We start from the raw sequence: 13,540 nt of genomic DNA, 5'->3' as shown, positions 1-13,540 counted from the left end.
AAGATTTCGCAGGTGAGTTAATCTACTCAGAACAGGGACTTCTTAAGATTGAGCTTTCTGGACTCATGAATGAGGGCAAAGTTGTCTAACCCACTATTATGTAGCTAGTCCCAGGCCATGCTTCACATCCACCCAGCCTGGACATCTTGTCATCTGTCCTGTCCTCCCCCTTTGAACTTCTTGATCAGGAAGCAGAACAAATAAAAGAGGAATAGAAGACTTGGTTCTTATCCTTAACAAGCTTATAATCTTGTTAGAGAATAGACTGGTCCACAGAGGCTGGGAGAGAACAAGAGTGTTGAGCAGAATAATAGATAATAAAACTTTAAGCAGCAGGTCAGAGGCATGAAAGGAGTTCCAAGAGAGGAAAAAGGTCAAGGTCAGCTGTAGAATTGTCAGGTATGGCTTCACACAGGTGTCAGGACTTGAGCTGAGCTTGGAAGGAGGCCTCTGTTTGGGAGAGGGGGTGAAATACTTCAGGCAGGGAGAACAAAGGCAGAAATGATTACAATGTATGAGAATGAGACTAGCCTTGCTAGATCTAAGAAGGCATGTGGAAGGTCAGTAGGAGATTGCACTGGACAGGTAAAACAGGACATGATCGTGAGGGTCCTGAAGGTCAGCACAAATCATTTAGACCTGAAGTAGCAGGAAATAGCCATTGAAGGTTCTAGAACACAGAGGAAAAAACAATAGCCTGGCCCTGGCCATTCATGTTGATTCAATGATGAACTGCATTTAGGTGGGCTTTGGGATGGTGCTTGTGTATGAGAAATCATATCTGTAGGGAAAAAATAATTAGGGCTGAGTACACAAATACATACCACATGTATGTTTAAACCCTTGAGACTTTCTGCCTGTGTTTGAAAACTGGTGTTTCCTGTGGTCCTTCTGACTATGGCCCATCAGTTGATTTATAGCACTCTATGAGATAACAGTGGTTTAAGCTTGCCTTGAGTAGGGTTCACCAAGGCCATGGAACACCTATTATTTTTACAGTTATCATGGAACATGATAAATGAGGTGAGAGGTTTGGTAGAACTGTCTCTGCAGTACAGAAGTGAGGCCAAAATGGAGAGGCGATTTTACAGGTAAAAGTAGATTTCGAACTGTGTCATACTGGGCAAGTCACTTAATCTCTCTGTGCCCCAGAATCCTGATCTGTAAAATGATGAGGGCATACTCACTGGCCTCTAAGTTCTCTCCCAATGCTAAATTCTATAGCACCACCAAACACACTGCAAAGTCTGGCCCCTGAAAAAGGACAAGGGACCTCAGAGTCCCATGGCTTAGAGAGATTTCCAAGTATTTCAAGACTTTTCTTATTTAGGGATTTTCTCCAGATGGCTAATTCAATCTACTAACTCAGAGAAAAAAAGTCTTATTAAGAGTTAGGAAAGACCCCCAAATGTGAAAATTTTAAGTCTTTGATTGGCCCACCACTACTCTTGTCATTAGATTGATTGGTGTGTCACTGTGCTTCTAGGTAGGGCTGAAGTTACTACAGGAAAATTTCATACTTAAGAAGGAGGGCTATAGAAAATCACTGATGGCTAAGCGGGTCACTGAATATACAAAATAAGGTCTGAGTAGATGCTCCTTTGTAGAAAAAAGGCCATGAGATTTTTCCTGGTCTTTTTCTCCTTTCCCTAACTTTCAGTCCCTGACTCTCTAGCATAGGCCCTGGAACACAACATATTAATAAATACTTATTTATTGATTGATAAAACACCAGAGCTACATCAGATGTGTGGAATAGTCCTAACATAATTTACCTGGTCCCTTGTAAAATTCATGATCAAACCAAAACGTGTTGGAAACACACACACACACACACACACACACACACACACACACACACAAATACCAGTAATTGATGTAGCTGATTTGGATTCCATAGTACAATTTCTTTTTATGTCCATGTGATTTCGATTTTTAAAAATGGTGTCATTAAAGTATGGACATAGGCATCATTAGTTCTAATTAATTAGTTTGAATCAATCAATCAATTAATTAATTAATTAGTTTGAGTCAAACCCTATGTAGTATGGTTACAACTGCTCTGAAAAAGAATTAAATTTAAGTTATTTCATGGAAAATTCAGGAGAGATTTTTAGAAATGTAAAATAAGACTTAAGTTTTCTCTAATGTATATAAAGCATTTAAAATTAATTCCACATTTTCATTTTTTTTTAATCAGAGTTCTGTTTGGAATTCCCATTTTAAATTCCAATAGGAAACACATGAGTTTGTCCCCAGGGTGGGAAAAAACCCAATAACAAAACAAATATGTAGAGTATTTGATATAGTCTAACTTTGCCTTATTTAGTGTGAAATGTTTTTCTATTATTTGGAAGATTTTCTCATTTGTAATGTTTGTAAATTGCAACATAACAAATGTAGATTTTATCATCACATTCATCATGTCAGTCATGTTTTTGGTCTGGACCAATGGTTGCATTGGTTTAGAGAATTCTCAATGTAGAAACTTCTTTCACTAACACAGACTGGCAATTCATTTTAGGAACTGAACCAAAACACTAAGAGGTTATTGACTGATAACACACAACTACTGTTAGAGGCGGAAGCTAGGCCCAGGTCAAGTTGCCTCCCCCAATTATGACAGGCTTTAATCTTCCTACAATATCAGCATATCCATGGTTAACCAAATAAAATGTTTTATGGAGGCCCTAGATTATGCAGTTCTACTTATTATCCTGTTCCCATCCACAGTGAAATGGAGAAAAATATGGAAGACAAAGGTCAAGGACAAAGGCCTGGCTTCAAGACCTGTTTCTGTCGCTATCTGTTTGGCCTTAGGGAGCAATGATGTAGAGGATAGGGCACTGAATGTCAAGTCATGAAGACCTGTGTTCAAATACCTCCTCAAACACCTGTTAATTGTGTCACTCAAGGCAAATCACATCTCTGGACCTCACTTTTCTTCTCTATTAAAGAGGGAATCGAACTCTAAAGCCACGATCTTATGACAGTGACCTAATCATAGGGTTTTTGATTTTGTTTAGCACAAAGAAGCGGCACTTTGGTCTGAGTGATGTGAGGATAAACCACAAAGCCAGAGGTCTGAACATGAATCACCCTACCTCTTGCCAGTCGGAGAGTTAATGGACTGAAAATCCGGAATGAGACACGCAATTTTAGACAAGGTAAATGTGGGAATTTGTTTTGCCAGACAATATATACTTACTGTGAGTGGGTTTTCTTACCCACTGCAAGGCAGTGAAAAAGAATGATAATTAATGCTAGTAAAAAAAAAGAAATAAAAAAGATGGAAAAACCTCACATGAATCGTAATTACCATACAAAAGAATTGAATTTAAAAGTTAATTTGAATTTTCTTGTAATCACTGAAAGAAAAATTGTCCTAGATTTTTGGCCCGTGGTTGAAACAAATTAAAATTACAATTATTAATTTATTAATTTAAATCTTCCTTTTTTTCCTAGCATGTTTAGGGTAAAAGGACAGAGAATCAAGTCTTTTCTGGCTTGTGTCAGTACTAATAGTGTCTACATTGGTAAGAGGATAAGTTATTTTGAAACCTTTACGCAGTTAACACTACAAAAGGATTTTTGAATTTTTCAGTGTGGGAATTTCCTCTATCAAAGCAGATCACAAATTCCCCATGACTTCTCTGTCTTATGGAGTTGTTTGAATCATCCAGAGGTTACATGACTTTCCCAGAGTCAAGTAGCCACTGTGTCAGAGGCAAAATCTGAACCCAGATCTTTCTGACTTCAATCTAAGCATTCTCTCCATATTCCAAGCTGCCTCTAAGAAGTTCAATAAATTTAAATGTAAAACCTTCTGTCTTTCTCAGATGACTGTAGCTTTAAGGGATTGATCCATATTTTGGGAGATAAATAATAAAGTAAGTCCTCTGCCTAGACTACTAATAATCAGGTCAAGACAGCCACAGCATTACAATAATTACAATAAACCTGATTCCCTGAATTATTCAGACAACTGAGGAGAAAAAAAAAAGCATGTCTCTTTCTTGAAAATTCATTAGATCTTCAATTAGGTCTTTTTGTACAGCATATATCCAGAAGTCAAATTAACATTGCAATTAATGTTGGACACTTTGAAACATTTATTTTATGAAAGACTATGCTTTCAAAGATATTTTCCAAAGACATCAATGTTACCACTAACTAGGAGAGAACTGGGATGCTTTTTCCCCTTTCAAAATAAAACTCCTCTATCATAAGACACCAGAGGATAGCTCTTAATATAAACAGAAGGGAATGGCCAAGAGATAATGGAGGCCCTAGAAGATGATGACTTTGGAATCACAGATAAATTACAGTTCAATCTACTTTGCTACTTACCTTAAATACATTGATAGGGATATCAATGACAATATAGATTAGGTCTCCTAAGGCCAAGCTGGCTATCAGTGCATTAGGGCCATTCCTCATGCATTTGTTCTGGTAAATGATCCTGAGCAGAGTCGCATTCCCCACCATTCCAACGATGAAAATAGCACAAGATATCACTGTGTTGATGTACTTGAAAGCTGAAGTGATTTTAGTCTGCTGAGGGCAATAGTTACGCATTGAGCCATTGCTGGGCAAGACCAAGGAAGTGGGGCGGTGGGTAGTGAAGTGGAGACTGGGCTCTGTTCCACGAAATGTGGTCAAGTCATCCACAGGGTCACTCAGATTTGTGTGATAACTTTCAGGATTGTCACTGACCACACATCCAGCCAACATGAGCCAAAAGGAGGCCCTGATATAAAAGGTTTCCATCTTGAAATCAAGCAGAAGTGTTCTGTCTCTTACAATACTAGTCTTGTGCAGTCACTTTTTTCACCTGGATAAAGAAAAAGACACTTGATTGTAAAATCAAACCCCCATTATCAAAAGTCTGAGATAATATTTTCTAACAAGATAAGGCATTTCAATAATATCAGACTACCCTAACCATTTGACAAAATACTTGAAGAAAAATCTTATAAAAAAGAGTTGCTTTCAACAACCAAGTAGTATAGTAGACACATGCCAGACTTTGGGAGTCAAAAAGACACAAGTTCAAATCCAGTCACTTAACTAGCTATATAATCCATTTCAAGTCATTTAACCTTTCTCAGTCTCAGTTTCCTCATCAGTAAAATGGGGATAATACTAAAATCTACCTCACAGAGCTGTTATAAGGGTCAAATAAGATAATAGATGTAAGGCACTTCATAAATCATAAAGTGTTTTATAAAGGTTATTTGTTGTTATTTTTATTATTAATTATTATACAATAACATGGTGCTGTGTAAAGAATGCTGAACCATATGTGTGACCTTGGGCCAGTCACTTCTCAGTTTCCTCATCTATAAAAAGTGGGGTTGGTCTAGATGACTGAAAGTTCCCTTTCAACTCTCAATCTATCTTGATGTTATGATCATCAATGATATGGGCTAGTACTTGTCAACACGTTACAATGTCTTTTCTTCACAGAGAGACCAAAGGACTTGTTGCTAAGTTAGGGCATGTAAGAAAATGAATTTTAAAGGATGATGATAGAAGAAAGGCTACTTGTTAATGAAGAATGGTCACATAATCAGAAAAGTTCTAAAAAATATAATCAGAATTGAACTTTATTAAGATAGAGATTATGAAGCTGCAATGAATTGGTCTGATTCCTGAAAAGCAAGCTCAGTTTCATAAAGTTTCTTTTTTTTATCCCTGTAGTCACACATTTTTACCTTGATAAAAATTTTTTAAATTCTGACTGAGTTCAGCTCAAGTGCCATACTTACAAGAGGTTTTTTTTTTTCATTTCCCCATTTATTTATCCCCTCTCCTTAAAAAAAATTATCTCAGTTTTCTTTATAGGATTATACATTTGTAGCTGAAAGGGGCTTTAAAAATTCATTTTTTATCATATTTCCATTTAACAAGTCTTCTCTCTCTCATCCACCTACCACCCCATTTCACAATTAAAAAAAGAAAAAAGAAAACTGAAAACCCTTCCAACAAATCTGCATAGTCAAACAGAACAAATTTTCCCATTGGCTTTGCCCAAAAGTGTATTTTTCATTTTAAGACCGTCAATTCTCTGACAAAAGGTGGGTAGGCAATGTGCTTCATTTTTGGTTCTCTGGGATTTTGGTCTGTCATTGAATTGGGAAGAAAAGGGACTGAAAATTCTGAAAGGGACTACAGAGGCCTATAGACTTTTCTTTTATAGTTGTGGAAACTGAAGCCCACAGAAGTTAAATAATTTGCCCAAGGTCACACAGGTCGAAAATGGATTTGAATCCAGATCCTTTGATTGAATTAAATGCTCTGTCCACTACACCATATTGCCTATCTGTGTTTATATTGTTTTTTTTTCCCCCCCAGTGAAATATGGGGAAGGGACCAGGTGATTTTTTTGTATCCACCTAGTTAATTGAATCTAATTGAATTTGATCTGAAGGAGCACCTGGGTAATGGTTCCACTCCTTTAACCAACTATGCTTGAGTCCTGATTCATGTATCCTTAATAAATACTCAGCCTCAAGAGTTTGGTACAAGGTGGATGCCCATCATAGCTTCTGTACCTTATAATGGAAAATGTGAGGTTTTTTCCCAATGGAATCTATAAGAAGCAAATATTTCAGAGGTGTTGAGCATTTGTAAGACCCAAAGACAAAGCAGCACAGCACTTCAGCTCAAAGAGAATTGGGCAGGAAAGATTGACTTAGTCCTGCTAAAGCTTCTTAGTTTGACCACTGCAGGTGAACCTTGTGTACTAACTTTCTAAAAAAGACATGCAGTTTCTGAGAAGTGGAATGGGCTACTTGCCCATGACCGCCTTCTAAGAGGATCACAGTTAACACTGCCTGACATTATCACATCTTTCATCAGAGTTGCTCCACAGGCTTTGAACATCACCATTTTGCACTGATTAGCTTTGGCTGATTACAGCAGGGTGCTAATGAGGCCGAGGTTTGTGGGTTCTTATCCTGGGATCAGTCCAGCTTCACATATCTCCCTCTCTCCTCCTCCTCCAATTTATAACCATGTACTGCTCCTACTAATCACCATTTCTCTGCCAGCTCACTCATAAACATTCGTGGCGAGTTCAAGGCAACATAGTAGGTTGGGTTTGATGAAACCTATCCATGCTTGCTCCAGAAAATCCTCTACTCAGTCAATTCAAGTGGCTTCCTATTGCCTCTAGGATAAAATATAAACTCTTCTGTTTATCTTTATAAAACCTTTCAAAACCTGGCCTCTTTGAACTAGCCAAGCTGGCCTTCTCTCTCCATTCCTCACATCTGACACTCCCATTTCCGTGCCTTTCTATCAATGTACTCTCTCCTTGCCTTTGCTTCAAAGAGGCTTTCAAACTCCATCATGTTCATGAAGCCTTTCTTGATCTCAACTCCTTCCCTCCCAAACTACCTTGAATTTAACTACTATGCATATATTTGCATTATATATGTATACACTCATACCTGCATGTATATATACATATAATGTTCTTTTTGTATCCATTATAATGTAAGCTGAGTTCTTTGCATAGTGCCTGGTATATATAGTAGGTGCTTAATAAGTATTTATTGATTGATGAATTGAAGTTGGGTGTGTGGCTTATCTTGCACATGGAAGATGTATAAATTAGTTCATCAGATTTATAAATCAGTTCAACAAGCGCTTATTAAATGTTCATGTGATGACCTTTGGGAGTGCAAAGGCAAAAAAAGTGCTTGCCCTCAAGGGCTTTAAAGCAGTAACAAAATTCTTGCCTCTGTTAAGACAACCCTAGTTTTCCACCAGCAGTCTGGGACAAAAATGTTAACAGAATCAGCACGTCTTTTTCCACAAAGAATCATGGGAACTCAAAGTTGGAAGGGGACTCAGAGGCCATCTTATCTGACTATGAGCATCCTGAACAAATGATCATCCAACCTTTATTTGAAGTTTTTGAGAAGGAAGAGGGGGAACCCAGGAAGTTCCTTTTATAAGCAAGCTTAAATCTACTTTTATTCAACTTCTCTGCCTTATTGAAGCTTTATCCTCAGGGGCCAAACAGAACATGACTAACCCCCTCCCCCGCCCCCCTCCCCGGGGGGACAGCAGGGTTAAAAGTTTGTGCACAATTATAGACCATAGAGTTAGAGGTGAAAGAGATGTTAGAAATCGTCTAATTTGATCCCCTCATTTTGTAGATTAAAAACCTGAGACTCAGAGAAGCTCCATTTGGGGGACAGAGCTGAGATGTGATCCCAAATCCAGAGCTCTTTCCACTGGGCCCAATAGAATCTGTGTGCTCTGAGACTTCAAATATAGAATCAACATCTTGTTTTCTCACTAACAATGATCCCCTCTAATTAGCAATTTGGAAATCCCCCCCTTTACAAAACAGCAACAACTCAAAACAAGGTTTCTCCTGATAAAGTGAAGGTGGTTGGTGTTATTTGATTGACACCTTTAAAGTGCAAGGGAGATGGTTGGGGAGGCAAGATTTTTATTTTTTAAATATTAACTACCCCAAGGGAAAAAACACCAACCCCCAAAAACTTCCAGACAACTTGAAAACTCTAACTGGTTGAATGTCAGGGCTTTCTCTGGAAGCAAACTGGGAAGTAAGGAGATTAGGGAGAAGAGTGAAATTGGTTATTGACATGTGTGAATTTCTGAGCAAACCCAAAGGATGATCAGGGCATGTGCTTACTTCTTCAGTTAGACTGAGTGAAAGTGATTGGAGCCTAGAGAAGCTAGGTCTCTTGAAAAAAGGCTGCATCTTTGTGTAAAGTCCACATGCCTCTTCAACTCAGTTCGGCAGTGGACGAAAGAACAAAAACGCCTGAGCCTTCAGTCGGAGGCACCCCTGTTCAGAGCCAGACAGTTCCTAGGCAAGGGTATATTCCTCACAGCAAAGCCCTGGAGTTTGTAAAACACCCTCCTTCTCTCTCTTAGACCAAGCACCTCCTACGGTTCCACCAAACCTTCACCACAGGAGAGAACAGGGGTAAGGGAGTAAGAAGATACAACGAAATCTATTCAGATTAGTGTATTCAAGCAGGAAGGGGGAGAAAACGGCTTTACGGTAACCCTTAAGCAAAGATGATGGAGAAAAAGTTCCAGTGAAAAGACAAAGAGAGTGAGCCCTGGCTTTCCAAAAGATTCAAACACCCTTAACCGCCGCAGTCTTCAGTAGCTTTTGATCAATATCACCTTCCATAGACAGCAATATCCCGCAGAATCAGTGTCAGCTGGGCTAAATTTGCATTGAGTTCATTCCTCTGGTCCCCAGACATGGCTGGTCACACTCAGCAGGTATTTGTGTCAGCCTCCAACTGGAGGTTTCTATCAAACTAAGTGGCTTTGAAAGTAGACGCTGCATGGACCCCCACCCCCACTCCTATCCCTTATCTCTCTCCTTCCCCACCCCCTACCAGGCTGGCTTTTCACGCGCCTCTCTACCTCCCCTCCCCTTCTAGGTCGGTGTCCCCCAAAAGCATAAGAGTTTCAAATACCCTGGAGGTCCGCGCCGGGCTGGTTTTCCGGGCACTAGCAGCTGCCCGAGTCCCCGTTTCAGGCATGAGATTCACGAAACTCAACAAAGTCAAGGCGAGCAGGGATGTCTTTCCAGGCGCGGGCTCCAGGACAGGAGAAGAGGAGGCTGCAGGCTCTAGTCCTTCCAGCCGCTGCTGCCGCTGCTTCTGCAAACTTCCTCACTGTGGCTTTTTGGGGGAGGTCTTCCAAATTCTCCCCTCTCAGTCAGGCTGAGTGGGATTGAGATTCTCTACCTCTGCTGGTCACTGAGAGAAAAGAGATGAGTGTGTGGGAGCGAAATCATGGGAGAAAATGAAAACTACAAAGCAACACCCTCCTCCCTCCTCCCACTCCCCCCAAAGACTTCCCTCCTCCACCTCCACTCCATAAAAACAAGACCAACCCCAAACCTCCAGTCCCAAGGAGTCTGCCTATATTAAACACTAGCATGTGCCTCCCAGGCACTGGAGAACTCAGAGTTCTTTTAACCATTTCCTCTCCGAAATGGTGCCTAGGAATGAACAACAAATTGAGTCAGAGGTCCCGGGTTTGATTTTCAGCTCTTCTATTGACTTCTTGTGTGGTCTCGGACAAGCGTCTTTCTCTTTCTGGACCTCAGTTTCCTCATCTGCAAAGTTATGGGGCTAGATTAGATGGCCTCAGATGTCTCCCAAATCTAAATTCCAGAAGCCCTTGAATGAAGGAATTAACCAGAGGCAACAGTTACATTATGGAGAGATCGCTGGATTAGAAATCAGGAGACCTGGTTTCTAATCCCTGTTCTGCTGCTTACTACCTGAGTGACCTAGAGCAAGTCACACAACCTCTCTTCCTCCTGTTTTCCTCAATTTCAAATCGACAGGCCTGGACTAGTTGCTCTCTAGTTTTTCAAGTTCCAACATTCTGTGTGAGGTAGGTTTTATTGCTCAACAATGTCCTTCAAAGACACCCAACCCCTTTAACCATAACTCCAGATAGGGTTGAAACTTCACTACCAGACCTGAAAGAGAAGAAGCAGTGACCACCAGCAATTCGTGTGCCTTATCACAACCTTTTAACCATGAACCAGTTAGCTCATTAGAATAAAGTCAAGGTTGCCACAAACCCAAAGGGCCTGGTGAGCTTGGTTACCCATTCTGTGCCCACATGCTCTCCCTAATCTCATCCTAGGGATATTTTGTGAGAGAGCATAGGGGGCTCAATTCAACCCATGACCACTTTGGGAAGAACCATTCAAGGTCACCAGTAGTCAGTAGCTAAGATGCATTTATCTCAAGGTCCTGTTACCCCTTTAGGCAGCTAAAGTGGTCAGAAAAATGGAAGGGGGTAGGGAGAGGAGAGAGGAGTTATTATAGAATGGGGAAGCCTGCTTATAAAGACAGATTGAAAGTAATGACTGCTGTCTGCAAAATTGTTGCTTTTCAGTAATGTCCAACTCTTTGTGACCCTATTTGGGGTTTTCTTGGCAGAGATACTGCAGTTGTTTGTCATTTACTACTCTAGCTCATTTGACAGATGTGAAACTGAAGCAAACAGGGTTTAAGTGACTTGCCCCAAGGTCACACAGTAAGTATTAGGGTAATATGTGAACTCAGAAAGAGGAGTCTTAGTGACTCCAGGCCCAGTGCTCTATCCACCTAACTAACTGCCTATCTACAAAATTAGCAATTAATTTTGATTGCACAGTAAGAGAGCAAGATAAATTGTTTTTCCTGGTGACCCTTTTTTATTGAAGGACTGCAAATGGAGAGAGAGACAAAGCATCTCTCTATCTTTTGTACCACCTACATGACCTTGGGTAGATCACTTGACCTGGTCTAGGCCTTCTTTCCTTATCTGTAAGTCAAGGAGTTTGGACAAAATGATGTCAAATGTTTTTCCCTATGTCCTATGAAGCTGTGACCCACTATAATAACTCCCATGTCCCAGGTTTCTCTGCTGCCCACTTCTTTTATATTAATGGCAGAGTGAGTGATATACTTAACCTTTTCCTCAGTTTACCCATCTGTAAAATGAGGATAATACTAGCAACTATCACACAGGGGTTGTCATGAGAATCAAATAAATTAAAATAAGCAAAGTGCTTTGTAAACCTGAAATGCTGCTGCATAAATGCTAGTTACTATTATTACTACTGCTACTAGAACAACGACGAGGTTCAGGTCCTCCTGCCATTGGGAATCACAATCATAGAAACCAAAACACACTTCATTCCTGTCGGTTAAAATCCAACAAATCCAACACCTCTTCAAGGCTCAGCTCAAATGCCACCTTCTTCCAATTGCCTCTTGGGTAAAATACAAATGCATGCTTAGGTTTTAAAGCCCTATATGCCCTGGTCCCAATCTATCTTTCCAGCATCATTGAACTTTACTCCCCTTCCCGCACTGGGCCATTTAGGCCAACTGGCCTTCTCTCTACACCCACATTCCAGCCCATTGCCCATCCCCAAATCTTGGCAATGACAATTTCCTTTGCCTAAAATAACCTCCCTCTTCACCTCTGCCTATAGAATCCTCTTCCTTCAAGATGTGGCTCAAATCTTACCTTCTAAAGGAAACCTTTCATGATCCCCCAATGCTAGTGCCTTCCCTCTCAAACTACCTTGTATTAATTTGTATTTATTCTAAATATAATTCTATATGTACTTATTATTTTCATCATTAGGAAGTAAGCTTCTTTCAATCTGGGATTGTTTTATTCTTTGTACTTGCATCCCGAGCACCTAATACAGTGTCTGGAACATAGTAGGGGCTTAATAAATGATTACTTGCTTGATTGAAGCCTTCTCTGATCTCCCTACACTCAGTTTTTAGTTACCTCTTCTTCCTCAGACCTTCAATAACATTTTGTACTTGTTTGTTCAATTGTCAGCATTTATAAGGACAAAGGCAATGTGGGCTGTTTGTCGGTTGATGAGTAGTTGTTTGATTATAGCACAGAGTATGATTGGTGTGGGGTGTTGTGTGGAATAAGACCAGAAGGTTGAGCTGGTACCAGATTGTGGAGGGCCTCTCAAGCCAGGGTAGGGAGTTTGGATTTGATTTGTTAGGCCATGCCATAGCGAGTCACTAAAACATTTTGAAAAGAGGCATGCATGATATGTAGAATGTGGTTAACATAACCACTTCAATTAACCACTGTAGTTGGGGATAGGACAATGGAGGAGAAAGAATTTTTTGTTAATAGAGTTTAACCAGATCATTTATGTAGCAGTGTTGTAAAGACAAGAAGGCTTCTTTAAGTAGGATAAGCAGGGACCTGAACTTTAGGATCTCACTTTCACAACTGCACAATTGTATCAATTAATCTCTCAATTATTTATCTTTAGAAATGCAGCACTTTTCCAACCACAAATCTCTAGTCTAGTAGCCAGACTATAAGGCTCAGCAAGAGATTTCGTAAAAATCTGTCTGGCCCTAGGCCAAGTTTTAAGGAGGTGAGATTTTTCTTCAGTGGTCTCAGTCTCCTCCCCCTAATCTCCTTTTAGCATTTCTCCACACCCATTAACCACCAGTGCCCCAAGTTCTTTTCCAAGAGATTTTCTCCCTGCCTCCCACATACGCCTCTCCCTTTTTACTCACCTCTTCAAGTCTCAACTAAAATCCCACTTTCTACAAGAATGCTTTTCTAATCCCCATGAATGCTAGAGCCTTTCCTCCATGATAATCTCTAATTTATCCTGTCTATTATAAAGTTGTTTGTATGTTATTTCCACCAATAGACTGTGAGCTCCTTGAGGGTAGGTACTACATTTTGTCTTTCTTGGTGTCCTCAGTGCTTAGCTTAGCTCATGGTACATATTAGGTGCTTAATAAATGATTGTTGACTTGACTTAACCCTTGGTCCCAATCAAAACTTATATTCAGGTTAATAGGTGGTCCTGATTCAGAAGAAGGAATAAGGAGATATAGACTGGACCTTTATCAGATTGGTTGTTTAGTCATTCAACTGTGTCTGACTCTTGTGACTCCATGGACCATTTAATACTTTCCATGAGATTTTCTAAGCAAAGATACTTGAGTGGTTTGCCATTGCC

At 40.0% G+C, this 13,540-nt stretch overlaps 1 protein-coding gene across 3 annotated transcripts in view; it reads right to left on the bottom strand.

The window, feature by feature from the left end:
- Positions 1-10,247, bottom strand: part of EDNRA (endothelin receptor type A) — a 90,372-nt gene extending 80,125 nt beyond the window's left edge. The window contains exons 1-3 of one of the 3 annotated variants that reach the window (XM_069105482.1): positions 10,229-10,247; positions 9,483-9,767; positions 4,351-4,834 (exon numbers count right to left, since the gene is read on the bottom strand). In XM_069105482.1, the coding sequence (XP_068961583.1) occupies positions 4,351-4,770 (420 nt within the window). In that variant the 5' untranslated portion in view covers positions 4,771-4,834; positions 9,483-9,767; positions 10,229-10,247. Of the gene's footprint in view, positions 1-4,350; positions 4,835-9,482; positions 9,768-9,904; positions 10,209-10,228 lie in introns of those variants that run through there. The other 2 variants (XM_069105480.1, XM_069105481.1) reach the window with 2 other exon arrangements.
- Positions 10,248-13,540: the final 3,293 nt, after the last annotated feature.

The sequence above is a fragment of the Petaurus breviceps genome, unplaced genomic scaffold (genome assembly GCF_028583685.1).
Source record: "Petaurus breviceps papuanus isolate PSGF00001 unplaced genomic scaffold, PetGlider_PUasm1.0 76, whole genome shotgun sequence".
NCBI lineage: Eukaryota > Metazoa > Chordata > Mammalia > Diprotodontia > Petauridae > Petaurus > Petaurus breviceps.
Note: the sequence above shows the minus strand (reverse complement) of the source record. Positions and strands in the feature narration are given on the sequence as shown.